Source organism: Mauremys reevesii, linkage group 16, assembly GCF_016161935.1.
Source record: "Mauremys reevesii isolate NIE-2019 linkage group 16, ASM1616193v1, whole genome shotgun sequence".
NCBI lineage: Eukaryota > Metazoa > Chordata > Testudines > Geoemydidae > Mauremys > Mauremys reevesii.
The window spans coordinates 31,924,161-31,948,151 of record NC_052638.1 but is presented as its reverse complement, the minus strand read 5'-3'; the positions used below and the strand labels follow the sequence as shown (position 1 = coordinate 31,948,151).

Below are 23,991 nucleotides of genomic sequence, written 5' to 3'. Positions count from 1 at the left end.
AGGGGCAGGGGGTCTGGAGGCAGTCAGGGGACAGGGAGTGGGGGAGTGGATGGGGCAGGAGTCTCAGGGGGGCCGTCAGGGGGAAAGAAGCAGGGGGAGGTCAGATAGGGAGCATTGGCCAGGCCATGCCTGGCAGTTTGGGGAGGCACAGCCTCCCCTAACCAGCCCTGCAAACCCGATGTGGTCCTCAGGCCAAAAAGTTTGCCCGCCCCTGCTTTAGAGAACAAGCCAGCCTGCTCCCCTGGGGTCCTTGTTCACGTGGCTAGCCCCTGCCACAATGTCCACGCTGCTATTTTGGGCATGCTAGAGCAGAGCTAGCATGTGTCTGACTACCTTGACTAGGAGGCACATTCCCAGCTGCAGTGTAGACATACCTTAGGTACCCAGGTATAGGCATAGGTACCTTAGGTATAGATTGTTTCCCATATTGCTCATGAGAAAGCAGCAGCTTTAACCGAGTGTCCAGTCTTTGCGACTGAAACCTCAACTCTTTATATAGTGGCTCAAGCCAAGAACGTGTGCATCCGATCATAGGTTTTGGGCCAATTTTCTGCAACTGAACTAAACTCCAGTTGACATAAATGTAAGTTTTGCTTGAATAAGGGCTGCATAATTTTGCTTGGTGTTACCAAATTTAAAACATTGAAAAATAATTCTCTTCTCAAAGAGTTTCCTGGCCCTTTGAAAAGCGATAGTTCTGAATACTCACTGAGGAATTGAGAGTATGCCGTAGAAATCTAACAACTTTGGAATCAGAAGCTGGACATGCCAAAGCCATGTATCGATTACGGAATGTCCCATAGATTTTCAGATGAAATCCTGGCTTCAGAGATTCCTTACCCATGGAAGATATATCCATTCCATAAGCAGAGAGATCAAAATATAGACTGTGAGCACGGATCTCTGGAGTTGGCACCTATAAAGTGCAAAAAAAAGGGAAAAATAATTAAGGGCTAATCTAACTAATGAATTCATTTCATGGATTCCACCAGATGACCCTCATATGGGATGCCTTGCAATGAATTAAATATTTAGAGAGTGAGGTTTTGTTTCCAGATAAGAAGAATTCAGAAAGTTACCCCATGCATTTGCATTGCCATTTCATTTCCTTCCTGTGTTGTTCTAGATCAGGGATTGGCAACCTCTGGCAAACGGCTCACCAGGGTAAACGCCCAGGTGGGCCAGGACGGTTTGTTTACCTGCCGCGTCTGCAGGTTCGGCCGACCGCAGCTCCCACTGGCCGCGGTTTGCCGCTCCAGGCCAATGGGGGCTGTGGGAAGCGGCGCAGGCCAAGGGGTGCCAGAGGTTGCCGACCCCTGTTCTAGATGATTTTTCTTCATACTGAAGGCTGAGAAAAGAACCCCTCTGGGATATTAGTATATCGTGTTTTCAGCTCAGTGAAATTGCACTAAGAACTCTAAAAGCAAACTGCCTTTTCCATAGGAACATAGCATGGTCCAGTGGACTGGACACTGGTTCAGTCATGAGATCAAGGAACTTGATTCTGACATTGCCTTGTTGTGTGATCTTGTGTGGGCCATGAAACCCCTGTACCTCAGTTTCCCCATCTGTTAGTGGGAATAATGATACTTTATTCTTTTGTAAAATGCTTGGAAAGTTACATGTAAGGGCAAAGTATTCTTAGAGAATAATTTTTTCAATAAGGCTGTGGGGGTGGTACTTTTGTGTTATTAGAAATTAACTGCCTCAGAAAAGGAAAAATCTCTCAATTTCATTTTATATGATGTAAATTGCGACATTTTTAATTAACTGAACATGTTTATAATTTATAAGGCAGACAGTTATTTAAACCTGCCCAGGCACTTTTGCTGGTGTCAGAATTCTTAGGGGGAAAAAAAAGAGAGACCATAAAATTCCAACATGACTTGTGTCTGTTTGTAATTTACAATTGCCACATCTTATACTATACATGTACAGGAAATTAATTTCACATTCAAAGACAAATCCATTGATCTGCAGGACCCAGATACATTACAATTTGTCCCACATAATAATGCAAAGAAAAAAAGTTCTGCTTGTGTTAAGACTATCGTGACTTGAGATTGTTCAATAGAGCCAGTTTTGTCAAATAGCCAGTCTTTGTTCCAAATATTTCAGCTTGTTACTACAGCACCAAATTCTTCAGGCTTTACTCACAAGTGTAAAGTATTTGTTAAGGTGGGTAAGTAAAGGCTGATGTAGTCTGCTCCAGCTCAGTGTGGTCAAACCATGGTATGGGCTAGTGAGAGGAGAACTGGGGACCAGAGCATGGCTTTCTTTCAGCCTCTCTGGAGCCTCCCAGTATGTTCCACCCTCTCCTGGGCACCCCTGTAAAAGTCTGCCCCACTCTAGCACTATAGAAACATTAGAGATAAATCCCTGTATTATATATATATAAGGGCTGCATATATATATATATCTTCTCAGCACTTGTCTTACCAATGAAATATCACCATAACTCTCCCTTCCTCACCAAAAAGAAAGTTGGAAAAGGCTTGAGGCCAAATCCTTCCCTCTAGTCTATGGTTCTCTACTGATGTCTAGTGCTTGTGACAGGTGTGCAGAATAGGAAGTGCAGAGGACTTCAATGAACTACTCATGTTCTTAAATGAGTGTGTAAATGAGTGCAGGTCATTTCACAAGCCAGATGTATCAAACAATAATGGCTTCCAGTCACTACCAATTGTATTGGACAGGAATCTGTTACCTAAAGATTAAATTAGGGCTGTTGATTAATCCCAGTTAATTTACACGATTAGCTAAAAAATGTATCATGAATAAAAAAATTAATCGCAATTAATCACACTGTTAAACAATAAAGTACCAATTGAAATTTACTAATATTTTTGGATGTTTTACTACATTTTCAAATATATCTTTCAATTATAACACAGAATACAAAGCGTACTGTGCTCCCTTTATATTATTTTTATTACAAATATTTGCACTCTAAAAATGATAAACCAAAGAAATAGTATTTTTCAATTCGCCTCATGCAAGTACTGTCATGCAATGGCTATCATGAAAGTGCAATTTACAAATGTAGGCTTTTTTGTTACATAACTGCACTCAAAAACAAAACAATGTAAAACTTCAGAGCCTACAAGTCCACTCAGTCCTACATCTTGTTCAGCAAATCGCTAAGGTAAACAAACTTGTTTACATTTACAGGAGATAATGCTGCCCTCTTATTTACAATGTCACCAGAAAGTGAGAACAGGCATTTGCATAGCACTTTTGCAGCCGACTGTGACAGGTTGGATCACAGAAACCCCCTTGGGGCTGCCAACTGATGTGCCAAGACAAATTCTGCCCCTGCTTTCCTGCCCTGGCAACTTAGAACTTCAGTGCCCTGCCTGGTTTGAGCCAGACCTGCTAGCCTGCTGCAAACCCAGACCCAGGGTCTGAACCACGTCCCCTAACAGCTGTAGGCTTAACTGAAAGCAACTTACAGAAGTGTTCCTGTCTTTAACACTCAGATGTCCAACTCCCACTGGGGTCCAAGGCCCAAATAAATCCATCTTACTCATAAATTGTTCGCTCTCTATAACACTGATAGAGAGATATGCACAGCTGTTTGCCCCTACCCCCAGGTATTAATACATACTCTGAGTTAATTAATGAATAAAAAGTGTTTTTATTAAATACAGAAAGTAGAATTTACGTGGTTCCAAGTAGTAACAGACAGAACAAAGTGAATTACCAAGGGAAATAAAATAAAACACACAAATCTAAGCCTAATACAGTAATACAACTGAATAGAGATAAAAATCTCACCCTGAGAGATGTTTCAATAAGTCTCTTTCACAGACTGGATGCCTTCCTAGTCTGGGCACAGTCCTTTCCCCTGGTACAGCCCTTGTTCCATCTCAGGTGGTAGCCAGGTGATTCCTCATGACAGCAGCCCCCTTTGTTCTGTTCCACCCATTTACAGACCTTTTGCATAAGGCAGGAATCCTTTGTCCCTCTCTGGGTTCCCACCCACTCCTTCTCAGTGGAAAAGCCCCAGGTTAAAGATGGATTCCAGTTCAGGCGACATGATCACATGCCAGCACACACATATAGGGAGACTTGCAAGTAAAACAGAGCCATCTGCAGACAATTGTCCTGGCTAATGGGAGTCATCAGGATTCCAAACCACCATTAATGGCCCACACTTTGCATAATTACAACAGGCCCTCAGAGTTATATTTCATATTTCTAGTTTCAGATAGAAGAGTGGTACATTTATACAGATAGGATGACCACACTCTGTAGATTATAAGGTTTGTAATGATACCTTACAAGAGACCTTTTGCATGAAGCATATTCCAGTTACATTATATTTAAACTCATTAGCATATTTTCATAAAATCATACAGAGTGCAACATCACACCGACATTGCAAGGTATTTATGTGCCAGATATCCTAAACATTCATATGCCCCTTCATGCTTCGGCCACCATTCCATGCTGCTTCCATGCAGATGCCGCTCGTTAAATAAATAATGCGTTAATTAAATTTGTGACTGAACTCCTTGGGGGAGAATTGTATGTCCCCTGCTCTGTTTTACCCGCATTCTGCCATATATTTCATGTTTTAGCAGTCTCGGATGATGACCTGGCACATGTTGTTCATTTTAAGAACACTTTCACAGCAGATTTGACAAAACGCAAAGAAGGTACTAATGTGAGATTTCTAAAAATAGCTACAGCACTCAACCCAAGGTTTAAGAATCTGAAGTGCCTTCTAAATATCTGAGAGGGATGAGGTGTGGAGCATGCTTTCAGCTGTCTTAAAAGAGCAACACTCTGATGCAGAAACTACAGAACCCAAACCAACAAAAAAGACCTGCTGGTGGCATCTGACTCAGATAATGAAGATGAAAATGCATCAGTCCACACTACTTTGGATTGTTATTGAGCAGAAGCCATCAGCAGCATGGATGCATGTCCCCTGGAATGGTGGTTGAAGCATGAAGGGAGATATGAATCTTTAGTGCATCTGGCACATAAATATCTTGCGACGCTGGCTACAACAGTGCCATGAGAACACCTGTTCTCACTTTCAGGTGACATTGTAAACAAGGAGCAGGAAGGATTATCTCCTGCAAATGTAAACAAACTTGTTTGAGTGATTGGCTGAACAAGAAGTAGGACTGAATGGACTTGCAGGCTCTAAAATTTTACATTGTTTTATTTTTGAATGCAGGCTTTATTTGTACATAAGTCTACATTTGTAAGTTCATCTTCCACGATAAAGAGATTGCACTACAGTACTTGTATTAGGTGAATTGAAAAATACTATTTATTTTGTTTTTTTACAATGCAAATATTTGTAAATCAAAAATAAATATAAAGTCAGCTCTGTACACTTTGTATTCTGTGTTGTAATTGATTATATATAAATATATATCAATTTTTGGATGTTTTCTACATTTTCAAATATATATATGTGTGATATTTGTTACTATATGGCAAAATAACATTGATTAGGACTGTCAAACGATTAAAAAAATTAATTGTGATTAATCACACTGTTAATAATAGAATCCATTTATTTAAATATTTTTGGATGTTTTCTACATTTTCAAATTTATTTATTAATTTTTTTAATCATTTGACAGCCCTAATCAATTTTATTTTGCCATATAGTAACCAATATCACACTGGATTAAAGTAATATAAAACAGATATTAGATTAAAGTCATGGTATATTTCCTGATATTGAGTCTTGTGTTTCAGAATAGAATAATAGGTGCTAAATACAAAAGAAGAAAAACAAATTGTATGCTCTTTGTGGCAGTATGTGTGAGGACCACCTTGCATTTTGCAGATGCTACCATAATGCAAACAAATAGGTCAACTTACAGAGTCCCTCCTTGGTTTCTTTTTTGGTACTAAAACATTCCAGCAGCTCTGGGAGCAGCCCAGAGACATTTTGGTAGTATGCTTAGAATGCTAGTTATTCCCGCACACATACAGCCTGATTTTCAGAGATGCTGAGCACTGCAAACTCTCTTCAAAGTAAATGGGCACTTGGCATAGCTGAAAATAAGGCCCATACAATATTTGTAAGGTGATGGAAAGTAACAAAAAATGCCTGTGAGGATTAAAGTTCTTGTGATTTATGAGTGTGCTTGGAAGGAGTCAATTTTTGTTGGTTGGTAAACTAACACACAAACCGCTGAAAAAAAGATTTCCATCAATAATAATTGAAGTTTACAGACAGGCAGAGTAAAAATAATGCTGCTTGAGAACTTGCAGTTTGATTTAAGGATATTTACCGTATATACTCGTTCATAAGCTGAATATTTTTGATTAAAACGTGACACACCAAAGAGTGGGGGTCAGCTTATAAACGGGTCTACATCAAAATTTGATGATTTTAAACTCTATGAAATCATTGAATTGACTATCTAATACACTGTTGTTTTGTTTACCTGGAGTGTCTGCAGGAATGGAGCCCTCAGCTCCCTGTGGCCACGGTTCACCGTTCTAAGCCAATGGGAGAAGCGGGAATGGCGAATCACGGCCACAGGGAGCTGAGGGGCTCCATGCCTGCAGACACTCCAAGTAAACAAAACGTTTCAACCCGCCAGCGGCTTACCCTGACGGGCCGGGAGCCAAAGTTTTCCAACCCCTGAAATATAGGGTCAGCTTATGAAAGCGTCATACAGTTTTTGCTACTTTTACCTATCCATTTTGGGGGGTCTGCTTATGAACGAACGAGCTAATGAACGAGTATTTACGGTTCTTTGTATAGTTCGACATGTGATGACATCTTTCAAAACTGGGTGACTGGGCAACAAAATGGCAGATGAAATTTAATGTTGATAAATGCAAACTGATGCACATTGAAAAGCATACTCCCAACTATACATATAAAATGATGGAGTCTAAATTAGCTGTTACCACTCTCAAGAAAGAGATCTTGGAGTCATTGTGGATAGTTCTCTGAAAACATCCCCTCAATGTGCAGTGGCAGTCAAAAAAGCGAACAGAATGCTGGGAATAATTAAGAAAGGGATAGATAATAGGACAGAAAATATCATGTTGCCTCTATATAAATTCATGGTATGCCCACATCTTAAATACTGTGTGCAGATGTGGCCGCCCCATCTCAAAAAAGATATATTGGACTTGGAAAAGGTTCAGAAAAGGGAAACAAAAATGATTAGGGGTATGGAACAGTTTTCGTATAAGGAGAGATTAATAAGACTGGGACTTTTCAGCTTGGAAAAGAGACGGCTAAGAGAAGATATGATTGAGGTCTATAAAATCATGACTGGTGTAGAGAAAGTGTTGTTTACTACTTCTCATAACACAAGAACTGGGGTCACCAAATGAAATTGGTGGTCATTTGGGGTCACCAAATGAAATTAATAGGCAGCATGTTTAAAACAAATAAAAGGAAGTATTTCTTCACACAGCGCACAGTCAACCTGTGGAACTCCTTGCCGGAGGATGTTGTGAAAGTCAAGACCATAACAGGGTTCAAAAAAGATCTAAATTCATGGAGGGTAGGTAGCCAGAATGGGCAGGGATGGTGTCCCTAGCCTCTGTTTGTCAGAAGCTGGGCATGAGCGACAGGGGATGGATTACTTGATGATTACCTGTTCTGTTCATTCCCTCTGGGGTACCTGGCACTGGCCACTGTCAGAAGACAGGATACTGGGCTAGACGGACCTTTGGTCTGACCCAGTAGGGCCATTCTTATGAGGTTGACAATTTGTGTTTGTATAGTTATAAAGCTTTATTTCTTTTAACTCTCAGTGTCTGACATTAAATAATTATTGTCTCACTCCACACATTTGACCCCACCAGAATTTCTCACAACTGTGAAAATGTATGTAGGTAGAAATTAAAAAATACTTAAAAACAAACATTGGTATTTATTGCAATTATAAAAGAACTGAATTATGCCCAGCCTATTTATGAGCTTTCTTCTCAAGAGTCTTTGTCCCTGGATAATGAACAGCATCTCCTGAGCCTTGCATAAAGCTTGACATTTCCCTTGCTATTCATTCATGGCTTGTTTTTTTCCTTTCAAAGGATGACGGGATTAGCACAGCAATACTAATAAGCAATCCAGGGAAAAGGCAACTGGCATAGTGTGCAATTCATCTATTCTTGTCATCTTCCCTTAATATTCTAGCAGTCAAACTATCCACTGCACATGGTAATCATTTCCTCTAATCAGCTGTTCCTTTATGTAGTCTTGTTCAGCCCTATTTACTGTATTTGCCAAGAAAGTTGAATATGAAGATGTTGGGGTTGTCTATTTTTCTTAATATTGAGAACAAATTAATTTGAACTCAGGCGACAAAATAATAGTAACATTCGTAACCTTACATAAGGTATTGATGAAGTTAGAAATGATTAATATACATGTTTTAAGAAATTGTTATTCAGTTGTTACAGGCCCCAACTGGTCAATAAGTTGCTTATGACCATAAGATCTTCTACCGATGTACTTAGAGCGATCTACAACACACACTCCTCATGTGTCTGTAACATGTTTAGGACATCTATTAATAATTTACCCACCCTTTATAAAGCCTTTTAAAATGTACCCCAGAATATAAAGCATCACCTATTTAACTCAGTGGGAAAAATAATTTGCAAGCAAACTCTAGGTGAGTAAGGAAATGTCACATGACAGCATAAAAGCCCTTAAATCCCCACCTTATTTCTATAGTATAGAGCATCATACAGCAGTCGGGAGTAAACAACTGATAACAATGAGTGTTCTTCTCATTACCTGTCTCTGATCACGCCTCTCAATAGCTGCATTTGCTCCATAACCATTACAGGATTCCACAATGTAATCTGGACTGATTCCAAGAACTGAGCTTGATTCTCCGCAGGATCCATCTGCGATCACAATTATTTGTGGCCACTCAGAGGCTAAATTCTTCCTTATAAAGTCATCTGAGAACTGAAAGAAAAGGAGAGTTGACCGTGAATGTTATGTGTCAACCTATTACAGTAAAACACAGACTTTAGCATGTTGATCTCCTCTAAAAAGCAAACAATGTGAAAAAATCCCACCTCGTTCATAGAATCATAGAATATCAGGGTTGGAAGGGACCTCAGGAGGTCATCTAGTCCAACCCCCTGCTACAAAGCAGGACCAATCCCCAGCTAAGTCATCCCAGCCAGGGCTTTGTGAAGCCTGACCTTAAAAACCTCTAAGGAAGGAGATTCCACCACCTCCCTAGGTAACCCATTCCAGTGCTTCACCACCCTCCTAGTGAAAAAGTTTTTCCTAATATCCAACCTAAACCTCCCCCTCTGCAACTTGAGACCATTACTTCTTGTTCTGTCATCTGCTACCATTGAGAACAGTCTAGATCCATCCTCTTTGGAACCCCCTTTCAGGTAGTTGAAAGCAGCTATCAAATCCCCCCTCATTCTTCTCTTCAGCAGACTAAACAATCCCAGTTCCCTCAGCTTCTCCTCATAAGTCATGTGCCCCAGCCCCCTAATCATTTTTGTTGCCCTCCGCTCTTGGACTCTTTCCAATTTTTCCACATCCTTCTTGTAGTGTGGGGCCCAAAACTGGACACACTACTCCAGATGAGGCCTCACCAATGTCAAATAGAGGGGAATGATCATGTCCCCCGATCTGCTGGCAATGCCCCTACTTATACAGCCCAAAATGCCATTAGCCTTCTTGGCAACAAGGGCACACTGATGACTCATATCCAGCTTCTTGTCCACTGTAACCCCTAGGCCCTTTTCTGCAGAACTGCTGCCTAGCCATTCAGTCCCTAGTCTGTAGCAGTGCATTGGGATTCTTCCGTCCTAAGTGCAGGACTCTGCATTTGTCGTTGTTGAACTTCATCAGATTTCTTTTGGCCCAATCCTCTAATTTGTCTAGGTCCTTCTGTATTCTAGCCCTACCCTCCAGCGTATCTACCACTCCTCCCAGTTTAGTGTCATCTACAAACTTGCTGAGGGTGCAGTCCATGCCATCCTCCAGATCATTGATGAAGATATTGAAAAAAACTGGCCCCAGGACTGACCCTTGGGGCACTCCACTTGATACTGGCTGCCAACTAGAGATGGAGCCATTGATCACTACCCATTGAGCCCAACGATCTAGCCAGCTTTCTAGTCCATTCATCCAGCCCATACTTCTTTAACTTGCCGGCAAGAATACTGTGGGAGACAAAAGCTTTGCTAAAGTCAAGGAATAACATGTCCACCACTTTCCCCTCATCTACAGCGCCAGTTATCTCCTCATAGAAGGCAATTAGGTTAGTCAGGCATGACTTGCCCTTGGTGAATCCATGCTGACTGTTCCTGATCACTTTCCTCTCCTCTAAGTGCTTCAGAATTGATTCCTTGAGGACCTGTTCCATGATTCAATTGATCTGTTTCACAGCTCCCTACCCTGAACTGTTCTGGACATAGATAGGCCAGTCCCAAGGACCCAGTCCAATTATTCCAATGATATTACTCCAGATTTATACCTGGGTAAATGTCAGCAAAAAATTGGTCTTCATCTAGCCCAGCAGCACCCCTTATATTATCAAAGATAAATGATCAGTGAGGCACAACACTGGCAGCAGACAGACACAGCTCTGGCATATGGTACTTTTTGCAACCATCAAATTTCCCAGACCTGGCTTGTACTAAGGGAGTAGCCTATGCACATGGAGTTTTGGTTCCACTCTAGGGTCAGTGGTTTACCTCCAGCATCTAGTAAAGTGATTACTAAATGCTGGGAAGATCACCTGCAACAGCTAAGTCAAAAAATGTAGACCAAACCTTATTCAGATCTACTGTTACAATGCAGCGGAAAAGCATATTACATTCCTTTAATTTGGCCCCAGAGATGTAATCACAAAATAGTAACACTTCACATTTCTTGATAGACTTCCACCATGCATCCTCTGTTAGTCTATAAGGTGCCTTGCCACAGGACTCTTCGCTGCTTTTACTTCCACCAGAGAATCGCAAAATTCTTCAGCAGCATTAATTAAATTTATAATCTTATAACACACTTGTGGAACAGCTAAGAGTTGTTGTCCCCATATTACTGATGAAGAAACACTCAGAGAGAGATTAGAAGCCAGAATCTGATCTCATATTCAGCATGTAAATCCAGAATAATTCCAATGAGAACCTTGTGCAGGATTATTACAAATAAAAGGAAGTTCTTCTTCACACAGCATACAGTCAACTTGTGGAACTCCTTGCCTGAGGAGGTTGTGAAGGCCAAGACTATAAAAGGGTTTAAAAGAGGACTGGATAAATTCCTGGAGCTTAAGTCCATTAATTGCTATTAGCCAGGATGGGTAAGGAATGGTGTCCCTAGCTTCTGTTTGTCAGAGGGTGGTGATGGATGGCAGGAGAGAGATCACTTGATCATTACCTGTTAGGTTCATTCCCTCTGGGACACCTGGCATTGGCCACTGTCGGTAGATAGAATAGTGGGCTGGATGGACCTTTGGTCTGACCCAGTACGGCCATTCTTATGATTGTGGGACCCTTGTTACATGAACTGACGTCTAAACAGAGTGTTCATGTTATTAACTATGCATGGCAGATTAAATGGAATGTAAGAAGTGGCCTAAGGGGTTTTTAGAGCTGCCCTTCAAACAAATTTTGTAAATGATCAAACACAGTGACAACAGTTGTTCCCAAACAATATTCTCATCATACATTGTAAATGGCAAAGTACACTCTAAATGGTAGAATTAATGTGTCAGATGGTTCTGCAACTATTTCTGAGCACTCACTGCTCTAGTTCACCTGAAATTGTAAGCATTTCTTTACTGATAGTCAGATATTTCATATATGATATAAGGTAGCTGTGGCAACATCTGATGTACTGGCATTAACAGTTGTACCTATCAATTAAAACTGTTCTTATTTGAAACTCTTAGCTTGTGTTTTAAAGAGATTAATAAATAGAAAAAAATGTTTTTTAGAATGTTGTGAAATTAAAAACAAAAAAAACAACAACAAACAATTTTGAAAGATTTATAAATTCACAAGTGAGAGCGAAACGGAGGTCAAAATAACCTGGGTTATGCAGAAGGTCAGATTAGATCATCAGAACAGTCTCTTTAACATAACCAAATTACACCAATAGAATTTACAGAACTGATTATGATTTACACTTTAACGCATAATCATGAATAAAATAAAGGAACATGTCCAATATAATGGGAAAACATTCAGCCTTGGCATAACTCCAGAATCCCTGGAGTTCACTATACACAAATTCGACCCTGAAAGGGGACATAGTCAACCACTTTGCTTTTGCATCTATATTTTAGCCCATCCATTATTTAATACTTATACTGCTGCATCACATCTTTCTGTTCACTTAGGGCTAGATGGTGTAACCCCTACTCATCCTAGTGACCACCTATCTGTATAAGTAGTCTATTCTCTGTAGGTTACTATACTGCAGTCATCACCTTCCAGTAGCACATTAAGCAACGTTAATAGGCAGCGGGTTTAAAAAGGAAGTGTTTTTTCACACAATGCACAAACTGTGGAACTCTTTGCCAGATGTTGTGAAGGCCAAGACTGTAAACAGGGTTCAAAATACAACTAGATAAGTTCATGGAGGCTAGGTCCATCAATGGCTATTAACCGGGATGTGCAGAGATGGTGTCCCTAGCCTCTGTTTGCCAGAAGCTGGGAATAGGCAACAGAAGATGGATCACTTGATGATTACCTGTTCTGTTCATTCCCTCTGGGGCACCTGGCGTTGGCCGCTGTTGGAAGACAGGATACTGGACTAGATGGACCTTCGGTCTGACCCAGTATGGTTATCGTTATGAAAAACATATATCATGTGTTTGTCCCCTCATCCCCTCCTTAGGGGGAGAAGCATGTGCAGTGATGTATCTTGTTTTGGCAGGTTTTTCAGGGACTTTTAAATTTTGTTTAGGTTCCTTTCCCCCCCCCCCCCGTTTTGCACTATGGCTTATGTAAAGCTTATGACAATGGGCACTATCTTATAATTATTGTATATTTCATGTTAGAGTTTCCAGAACATCTAGTTTGCTGAAACACTCATATGGTTTGGTTTTGCTTTTTATTGGTGAGGGTGCAAACAAACTTAACTGGAAATGCCAGTTTGGCTTGAACGGTTGCTTAATTATATGGTACTGTTACTTGCTTTCACTAGTTAGATCTGATACATCTCTAATGTATACAGAATTCCAAATCAGTTAAGATGAAAGTAGCAAAAGAATCCTTGTTTGCTTTACTCTTTTTGGTTATTAAACCAGTGGTCTTATCTTTGCATTTGCCATGTTTGACCTTTTGTCCACCATAAAGCTCACATTTAAAATGTTCTATTTATATTAACTATGAAAGTGGTCAAATAAAACTCTAGAGAAACAGAGCCAGTCATCCATGAATAAACATCTCAGAAGATCGTAAAATTTGAGCCTGCATCTTTGGTTTTTATGAGTTGGAGACATTTATTGCCTAGCACTATTACTGCTACTATGGCGTTATTGCTTATATAACCTTAAATTTTCCCATTAGCTCGGTTTCTGCTCTGAATTATGAAGCAACATTTTACTCTCAATTTCTACCTTTGTTGCACTGTGCATGATTAAGGATACGATTTAGTCACGGAGGTCACAGGTTTCATGACTTTAACAAACCTCCGTGACTTCTTCAGCATTAGACCCCACCGCAACGGCTGTGGTGGGGGCTGGTGCCCCTCCCCCGGGGGGGGGCTCGGGCTTCCATCTCCTTGGCAGTCAGCCCTCCCTCCTCCCCACTGTTATTTTTACTAAGTCACGGACAGGTTGCGGGCTTCTGCACATTTTTTTTATTGCCTGCAACCTCTCCGTGATTTTTACTAAAAACAACCGTGACAAAATCTTAACCTCATGCATGATACATATAAATTTGCATCAGAGCTGGAAGTTTGCTTTTCTTCCTTCTACTTCTCTGCCATCCTAATAAAGATAAAAAATTCTAAACATATTATTAGAAATGACAGTATATGGAAGTGCCTAGAGGCCCCATTGTGCTAGCCACTATACAAACACAGTGAGAGACTCAGAGAGGGAAAGTGGCTTGCCCCAAATCACATAACAGGTCACCGACAAAGCCAAGAATAGACTATAGGCGGTGTTGGATCCCACTCAGGGGTGGCTCTATGTATTTTGCCGCCCCAAGCATGGCAGGCAGGCTGCCTTCGGCAGCGTGCCTGCGGGAGGTCCCGGGTCCCACGGATTCGGCCTTTCTGTCACTGAATTGCTGCCAAATCCGCGGGACCAGTGGACCTCCTGCAGGCTGACTGCCGCCCTCGCAGGGACCAGCAGGGCACCCCCCATGGCTTGCCGCCCCAGGCACGCGCTTGAAGCACTGGTGCCTGGAGCTGTCACTGATCCCACTTCAGTGCTGTAGTCACTGGCCATGTTCCTGTCCAAAAAACTAATAGTATAAAATGAGCAAGACTGCAAGATCAATCTAAATACATGCTGGAATATTTCAGACTATAAAATTTCTTAGCTATAATTTTGTCTGTGTGCTGAATTTCATCATGAAGAAATTTTACAGCAATAGTAGTTAGCTGCCAAAACCAACTGAGCAAGTGTAATACACCAGCCTCCCAACCCAGGTGTTTCTTCATCACACCTAAAGGTCTTCTCCTTTTGTTCAAGAGGTAGAGACCTTGTTTGATGCTAAAGGGCCTGGGTTCTTCCCTGCATGTGTCTGTGGCCAGGGTTTGTTACACGGGTACAATAGTGATATGTATGCCCTTTTTTCCCATACAAATGCCAGAAGGCTCTACAGCGAGGGAGAGATGTACAAGAGACAAGAGGTTGGGGTCCCCCCAATCTGAGAGTTTCAGTGAGATGGAGTCAATGGTACAGAGAGGCTATTTGAGACAAAAGGAATTGCAAAAGAGAAGACTCTTGGTTCAAAAGAGGCCAGATTGTGCAGAGGAATGGTTGAGGAACTCAGGACTAGATTAAAAGAAGGGGAAGGATGTGAAGAAAGGAAAGGTCCTTGAGGTAGGCTGGAGCCAGTCTACCATGGCATGTAAAAACAAAAACACATGGAGGCCTTACCTCACTCTTCTAATCAAGGAAGTATTCCAAGGAAGTGTTTACTTTCCCAGCCTCCCTTTCCCTGTAGGCTACCCTTTATACTTTAAAAATACATGTGCATCATACATGTACATTTGGTGTTCAGAACAAATAATTTCCTCTGGCACTGCTGCTTATTCCACTCTATAGATCAACTACTAGGGGATATTGGAGAATGATTTAGTGTGCCTGCACCCCTCAGTACATAAGTGTCATGCCCTTTTTGATAGCTACCTCATCTGGCAGCCGGAGGTACTCCTTAAACCAGGTCTCCAAAGAAATTGTGAATTCTAGCAACACATTAGGACCTGACTGAGAGGCCTTGATTTCAATGGGAGTTGCATTTGCTCAGTACCAGACAGGATCAGGCCTATCATTTGGAAAATGTCCTGTTTGAAATCAAGCTCATCTATTATACTACAAGAAATGGAACATTATTCATGCTTAAATTTGTCCCCGTTAGCTGGAAATTATCCCATGTCCGACAAACAGCCAATATTGAGAGAGTCTTCTTGTTTGTTAATATGTAGTTCTTAAAATCAAAGAGTATGCAATACTGAGTCACAGCCTCAGCTGGTGCATAGCTCTGACGACTTCAATGGAACTACATGGATTTATACCAGCCAAGATTGGACCAATTTTCTTTTCAATCTGTACTCTGTTTTCATAAAGTCACAGAGTGAAGCCTTGTGCAGACATAAAATATTTTGATACATTGTATAAACACATCTAATGAGTTGGACTATCACTCTTTAGTTAACAATATTACAGGCTATGTTTTGTGGTGAGGACTGGATGACAACAGATCGGTAATGTGATGTATACCCCGGAGCTATATTCACATCTAGGTCAGTATTGAGTTGAATTTAGCATAATCTGATAACAATTTTGTTCTCAAGCCCAGTTCCTGGATAGGTATTGAGATCACAAAGCCACTTTCACAATTGTCACCCTTGTTTACAGCCTAATAAAGGCCAAGGCTTGAATGGACATGGAGAATAAAATAGCCCCGTGTAGGCTAGTGAGAAGAACCCCTATGCAGAGAAGATGAATAATAGCCTCATCAGTGGCACTTTCAATCACTTTCTTCAGGGCTTTCTTTTACTGATTCTTAAACAAAGGATTCCAAACAAAAACAAGCCACTCTGAACAGTAGGTTCCAATGGCCAGAGACCTGTCCAATCTCTTGGTCAGCTGGGAAGGGAAGACACACTCTTCTCCTTAGCTAGCTGCTGTCACAGCTACTTCTCTATCTTTATATCCCTATCATTTGATGACCCATGTGACAGACAGGAGTCTGGAACCCCTCATGCACTAGGACTTGTGGAGCACCTTTCTACCTGGTCACACCCTTTATCTTTACAGGTGGTCCATCCAAGGCAGGTTCAAAGTGAACTGATGCAGTGCTGTATGGAGGGAAGCTTGCATTGCCAATGCTGTCCCCCTTCTGGGTTAACTAGAGGAGGATTTCGATTTCCAAAGCTGTCACTTCAGTTCCTATAAGAAGCACAGAATTAAGTTAAAAGTTAAGAAATTAAATGACAATGTTTAAAGAAGTCAAATGAATACTTTCCCTTGCTGTTTTGAAACTGGCTCACAATTTTGCATCTCTGTCAATGTAATTGAAAAAGAATGGGGAGGATATTATTTCTCCAAAATAGGAATAGTGGAATATTGAGGCAGATCCAAAGACTGGACTGATTTCAATGAGGTTACGATCAAATGTACAGGACTTGATCCAGCAAGGCATTTGCTTAAGTTTAAGCACACGAGTAGTCTCCAATGAAGAAACAACTACTGAATGCAATGGTACTATTCACATGTTTCAATACTCTGCTTGATTAAGGCCTTAGTAAGGGACTAATAAAAGTATAGGCAAATATTGTATAGGCTAGTGTGATGCAAGCATTCCAGTTCTGTTCAATATCTTCATCAATGATTTAGATAATGGCACAGAGAGTAAACTTATAAAGTTTGTGGAAGATACCAAGCTGGGAGGGGTGACAAGTGCTTTGGAGGATAGGATTAAAATTCAAAATTATCTGGATAAACTGGAGAAATGGTCTGAAGTAAATAAGATGAAATTCAATAAAGACAAATGCATAGTACTTCACTTAGGAAGGAACAATCAGTTGCACACATACAAAATGGGAAATGACTGCCTGGGAAAAAGTACTGCAGAAAGGGATTTGGGGGTCATAGTGGATCACAAGCTAAATATGAGTCAACAGTGTAACACTGTTGCAAAAAAAGCGAACATCATTCTGGGATGCATTAGCAGGAGTATTGTAAGCAAGACACGAGAAGTAATTCTTCTGCTCTACTCCACGCTGATTAGGCCTCAACTGGAGTATTGTGTCCAGTTCTGGGCGCCACATTTCAGGAAAGATGTGGACAAATTGGAGAAAGTCCAGAGAAGAGCAACAAAAATTATTAAAGGTCTAGAAAACATGACCTATGAGGGAAGATTGAAAACATTGGGTTTGTTTAGTCTGGAGAAGAGAAGACTGAGAAGGGACATGATAACAATTTTAAAGTACATAAAAACTTGTTACAAGGATGAGGGAGAAAAATTGTTCTTCTTAACCTCCGAGGATAGAACAAAAAGCAATGGGTTTAAATTGCAGCAAAGGCAATTTAGGTTGGACATTAGGAAAAACTTCCTAACTTTCAGAATGGTAGAGCACTGGAATAAATTGCCTAGGGAGGTTGTGGAATCTCCATCATTGGGGATTTTTAAGAGCAGGTTGGACAAACACCTGTCAGGGATGATCTAGATAATACTTAGTCCTGCACTGAGTGCAGGGGACTGGACTAGATGACCTCTCAAGGTCTCTTCCAGTTCTATGATTCCCCACATAGCTCTATCAATGCATTAGAATTGCATAAGCACTCCCTGCTATTTCATGTCCAGGACTCACTTTCAGCACAGATGTCTTAATGCTTGAATCCTGCTAGTGTATGTGGTGGGCTGTGCATGTGTTTAGTTTTATTTGTCCACTGAGGAGAAGAGAGGAGACCAAGCTTGTTTGAATTTAGGTCCCTGGAGCTGAATATCTTAATCCTCAATTGGGAAGGATAGATTTAACCAAAGCTAGTTCCATTGTTAAATCTGGACAATCTTTCTAAATTATGCTCACATCCAAATTGAACCTTCTGAGGTCACCCTTCAGCATATCTGTTCCCTGCTTAATTAGATGCTGGCTACAGTTTGTTTAGTGCCTTCAATCTTGATATATTTCACTCTGTTTACTTTAGCTGGCTGAGACAGATTACCCTACTAAATATATAAGATGGTAATTAGTTTAACAGCATGTTAGATTTATAGATCTGTTCAACAACAACTCATTACTGGCTAAACTAATCCTGTAATGTACACTAACTTAATTATTTCATACCTGCTGAAGTAAATATAAAATGGCAGTGTGTCAATGTAACCCTTAACATGTCATCTGACTCATTACACTGGAATCAAGAAAACATGCTGCTGGAATCTAAAAATAACATAATAGTAAAAATAAAGATTGTGTGTAATAAAATAAATTATGTCAACCTATTTTCACCCTACCAAAGAAGATACAGAACAAGTTTCAGATTCCAAGTTACTGTCTATTAACTGCAGTTCTGGTCAAACACTACAGGTCTAGCACTAAGGATGGTCTGATGGTTAAGGCTGTGACGGATCCACAAGATGTAGGTTTCTATTCCCTGCTCTGTCACAAACTCCATGTGTGATCTCATCAGCTCACTAATCTTTCTATGGCCCAGTTCCTCATCTGTAAAATAGGGATAATCATCTTTCCTTTGTCTGTTTCTGTTGCAAGATCACTGGGGCAGAAACCCTGTAACTATATCTGGATGATGGGATGGACTGCACCCTCGGCAAGTTTTCAGATGACACCAAGCTGGGGGGCGAGGTAGATATGCTGGAGGGTAGGGATAGTGTCCAGGGTGACCTAGACAAATTGGAGGATCGGGTCAAAAGAAATCTGATGAGGTTCAGCAAGGACAAGTGCAGAGTCTTGCACTTAGGAAGGAAGAATCCCATGTGCTGCTACAGGCTGGGGACCAACTGGCTAAGCAGCAGTTCTACAGAAAAGGACCTGGGGATTACAGTGGATGAGAAGCTGGATATGAGTCAGCAGTGTGCCCTTGTTGCCAAGAAGGCTAATGACATATTGGGCTGCATTAGTGGGAGCATTGCCAGCAGATCAAGGGAAGTGATTATTCCCCTCAATTCGGCATTCATGAAGCCACATCTGGAGTATTGAGTCCAGTTTTTGGCCCCCCACTACAGAAGGAAGGATTAGCAGCCTTCAACTACTTGAAGGGGGGTTTCAAAGAGGATGGAGCTTGGTTGTTCTCAGTGGTGGCAGATGACAGAACAAGGAGCAATGGTCTCAAGTTGCAGTGAGGGAAGTGTAGGTTAGATATTAGGAAACACTACTCCACTAGGAGGGTAGTGAAGCAATGGAATGGGTTATCTAGGGAGGTGGTGGAATCTCCATCCTTAGAGGTTTTTTAAGGCTGGGCGTGACAAAGCCCTGGCTGGGATGATTTAGTTTGGGTTGGTCCTGCTTTGAGCATGGGTTGGACTAGATGACCTCCTGAGATCCCTTCCCTTCTATGAAGAGCAAGTTAACACAAGGTGGCCCTGATCTCAGTTACACAACAGTAAGTCAAAAGATAAAAAGTCCTACTTTAAAATAAGTTAATCCTCCAAAATGCAGGGTGCCTGCTGGATAGTACTAGTTGTAAGCATGTTCTGCCAACAATGTTTATTTTCCCCTTCTCTTCCTGGGGACTCCGAAGTCCTGGTGTCCCTAACTCTCTCCCCCACCCCAGAAGCTTACTAGAGTAAGTCAAAAGTTTTTAAATGACAAAAAGGGTGTCAACTAAAGTAGAAATTCCATCGAAAGTCAATTTTTAACAAAATATTTGCAGGGAGTGATTGTAAAAAACAGGTCCTCCCAAAACCCAAGCAACCTCTGACCCCCTCCCAAAAATATTTGGAAACCAACATTTTTTGAAAATAAAATTATGAAAACCTCAAAACATTGCAAAAATATTGTTTTCCCCCCAAAAATGTGTGCACAGGAGGCAGAACCATTTCCCAACGAGCTTTTCCAGATATGTCATCCCACACTTCAGTGAAAGGAAGGTAGCACTCCACACCCAGAACATCTTTCCTCTTTCTACCTTTTTCCTTCCCATGTGCTTTGCTCTGATAAGAGAGAAATTGCTGATGCTCCCTCCCTCCCGTTCCCGCCTTAGCAGGGGGACTGCTGCCTGCACAGCCCCTTCCCAAGGACTGGGACACAGCACTCCACGGGAGGTCTCTCCCCTGAGCAGTGGGCCCAGTCCGGCGAGGTGCTGCCCCCCCCCACCTCACCGAATTCAGTGGGATCGGGCCCTTTCTGAAGCAAGTTGGCGGGGGTGGAGGAGCCGGCAGGGACGAGTTTACTCACCAGCCCTCACGGGCTCAGTCCTGCACCCCAATTAAATCATTGGCAAAACAGCTCCCAGTGAGACTAGTGGGTCAGGCCCTAGCCCCCCCCCCCTCCCTTCTGAGGAGCCGGCGGGGAGCGGGTGTAAGTTGCCAGCCGAAGTTAGTCCCCGGGCAGAGCCAGTGCAACTCGGCGCGTCCCTGCAGCTGCAGCACGGACTGTAGGGAGCCGGGTACTTGCCTTGGTGCCCAGCAGGATCCGGATCTCCTGCCTGTACTTCTGCTGCTCCAGGATGCTCAGCAGGTGCTCCTGGAAGACGCCGATGCGGGTGAAGAAGTGCTCGTTGTCCCAGCAGCCCTCCATGTTATCGAAATCCACCCCGAGGGCCAGCAGGAAGCGGACGCTGCGCGGCTGCAGGGCGATCTGCTGGGGTCTGCAGAGCAGCGCTGCCCGGTAGCGCTCGTCCAGCAGCGTCAGCTTCAGCACCTTGCCCGAGCGGACAGCGACCAGCGCGGCCGTCAGCCCCACGGGGCCAGCCCCCACGATCAGCACCGAGACCCTCGCCCTCCAGTGGCGGAGCCCGTCCACACTCACCTTCACCGCCACGTACAGCAGCACGGCCAGCAGGGTGCTGAGCGCCGTGTCCAGCGCCAGGCGCTCGTACCGCGCATCCAGGCGCCCGCCTGCCTCCTCCATGCTCCCGGCGCCCGGGCGGAGGAGCGGCTCTCCCTGTCCCCCCGCTGCGCGCCCCAACCCGGGCTCCAGGGAAGCGCCAGCCCGGCGCGCACGCCCTGGCAGCGGCGGATCCTCCTGCACCTCCGCCCCGGCGGTCACTCCCCCTGCTGCACCGCTCGCCTCTGCGCCTTAGTGACTCAGTCCCTGTGGCTCCCAGCAGCAGTCTCCCCCCTCCTGTTTCCTGGTGAAATCACGGGCCCTCCTCCTCCACTAGGGAGGTGCCGCCCCGTTCCCTTTTCAGCCCAGGGGTCAGTGTCTCAGGGCGGCAGGCGAGGAGCTTTGGCCGAAAGTCACGCTGGATCTAGCCAGCCCTGATATTGTACAGTCAGAACCAGAGATCGGATCCGGCAGTTTCTGCTGCGCCGGGGAACTCCAGCCTCGCCCCAACGCGTCCCGGAGCAGGAGGGCTGCTAAAGAAAAGCAGATCCAGCAGCAGGGACGCTGCCGCGTTTCGGTTCCGAGCCCTCACTTTCTACTGTCTAAATAGAGCCAGTCTAGCTTCCTCCCTTGCCGCCAGTTCTAAGACCCTGACACATCCCCGCACATTAACATTGCAAAAATCCAGATCCGGCCCTTGGCTGGATCTGGCTCCTCCCCTGGCAATTGCTGGCTCCAAAGTATACACTCGAAAAAACACAAGTGAAACTGCTCTTCCTTCAGGGGAAAAGTCTGTAGTGCAACTTGCTGTAGTGGCAAATCTCATTGGAAAACTGCTGGTCTGGTCTGTGGACACTGCTCGATGAAGACACTTTTTCATCCTGATCCTGCAACATTTCACTGTCTAAACAGAGAAACCATATTTAGCAGTTAGGAGTGCACTCAAGAACCTAGACGCGCGTTGCAAAGCGAGGGAGTAGCAGCACCAAAACGTACATACAGCACCTGGAGCCTGCGGGCTCCAACAACTTTTTCGGTTTGTTGGTTGTTTTTTTAACCCCCATCCCCACCCCAAATTGATCACTCGTACTCGGATTTAGGAGCAGATTCTCCATTTTGAGGGTACAACTTTGTAGCAGGGGGCAGAACACATATCAGAGTCTGGCAGGATCCCAGTAGATCCAGCAATTATCCGCCCCCCAGCGGGAGTTTCTTCTGCCATTCTGATCTGCTTTAGAAGCTTACGGGAGTCATCCATCCCAGGAGGGCTGTCTGTTTCTTTAGCCCGGGCGCAGGCGCAGATTGGCAGGGATCCTGGGGTTTTTTCTCCTTCCTTTGCAGCATGAGGCACTTGCTGGAGTGGGTGGGTGAGGGTTTGTGTTCTGCGATGTTCAGGTCAAACTAGATGAGCACAATGATCCCCTCTGGCCTTAAAGTCTATGAGTAAGAATGGAATTTTTACCTTTGGCTGGAGGATGAAAGATTCTTCCAGCCCTGGTAGGTCTGGACTTCTCTTGCCAGTTGGACAGTCTTGCTAGTCATTGCTCGGAAGGTTTAGGATGGAATCTGGTCAGATTGGTCTCCAGCCTCAGGGTTGTGAGCAGAATGGTTGAAGAAGCAGCATGATTTTCTCCCCATCTTTTTTCCATTTAAATTTTGATCGAAGTTCTCACTGATATGTTAACATTTCAGATACTTAAGCCAGCTCTATAGATGGTAAAAGAGCAGAAAAACATTTCAATTATTTTTTTCAGACCCCCCCATTTTTTTTTGGCCAAAACTGGAAATTGTTTAAAACGTTAACTGAAAAACTGAAACATCGACATGATGACACACTAACTGATCAGCTTTGTCCAACCCCATGAAGGGTGTGTGTCTATCAGGGTTCTTTGGCTCCACAGCCAGTGTGGTGATAGGACATTGTCTGATGCTGGTTCTTGGAAGGAGCTAATTCCTGATGATGGATTCCATCTCTGCTCTGAGAGCACTAAAATGGGTTGACACCACATGTGCCCAGAAAGAGGATAAGCAACATAATTGCAGAGACCTGTCTGCCTTTGAACAGTTCGCTGCACCTATCTGAATCCTGGTGGTTGTAGCAATTTCCCCTCTTTATATTGGTAAAACAACTTTAAAGCAAGCTATAAACATGCTGTGTTACACCAGCCACATCCTTTAATGGTGTACGATAAATCCTTCAAACTGAGCCTATCATTTTACCTGAAGCTATTTTATCATATTTGGGATTTACTGGACCAAGCATAACCTGGGGTCTTGTTTGCTATAATTTGAAGAATAACCTTAAAACATGCTTCTACTGTGAGAAGAGGCTGTGTAAAAATGGCACCTTTTTATGGCGATCCACTTGTTGGGTGGAGTCTGAAATATTTCTGCTGTCTGAGAATAAAATAGTTTGTACCTGTTAGAGGTGGCACAGCCAACACAGCTAAGCGAGTAGGAGCTGGATTGTGCTCTGGCTCACAACGGAATTGTTCATTGAGTTCCAATTGCAGCGACCAAATGGTGCCCTCACTTATAATTTTTAGTGCAACCCTGCTGAAAGCAATGGTATTGTACTCATTTAACCAGGGGCAGACTGTGGGCCTGCATTAACCAGAAAGAAAGTAGCTCGAGTTTCAAATTCCAAGTTGAGTTTGCAGAGCTGCAGTCCTTTCCTGGGAAGGAGTCCCTGCGAGCTCGCAGAGAAAAGGCAGTGAGCCTATCCTAAAAATATAGATCTATCAAGCCTCAGCTTTAAAGCTGAATGTAGGGGGTTGTTTAATGAGCTTGCCCAGGAAGGGTGGATCTGATGCACTATTCCTTTGCTAATTGTGTCACACATGAGCCCAGGCTTCATCTTCATACAG

General features: G+C 43.0%; 1 protein-coding gene across 6 annotated transcripts in view; it reads right to left on the bottom strand.

The window, feature by feature from the left end:
• LOC120384240 overlaps positions 1–23,991 on the bottom strand; it is a 48,217-nt gene that overhangs the window by 17,922 nt on the left and 6,304 nt on the right. For 4 of the 6 annotated variants that reach the window (XM_039502630.1, XM_039502628.1, XM_039502629.1 and 1 more), the window contains exons 2-5: positions 22,587–22,831; positions 20,753–22,028; positions 8,744–8,920; positions 710–916 (exon numbers count right to left, since the gene is read on the bottom strand). In XM_039502630.1, coding sequence (XP_039358564.1) covers positions 710–916; positions 8,744–8,920; positions 20,753–21,208 — 840 coding nt within the window. In that variant the 5' untranslated portion in view covers positions 21,209–22,028; positions 22,587–22,831. The remainder of the gene's footprint in view (positions 1–709; positions 917–8,743; positions 8,921–20,752; positions 22,029–22,586; positions 22,832–23,991) is intronic. The other 2 variants (XM_039502632.1, XM_039502633.1) reach the window with 2 other exon arrangements.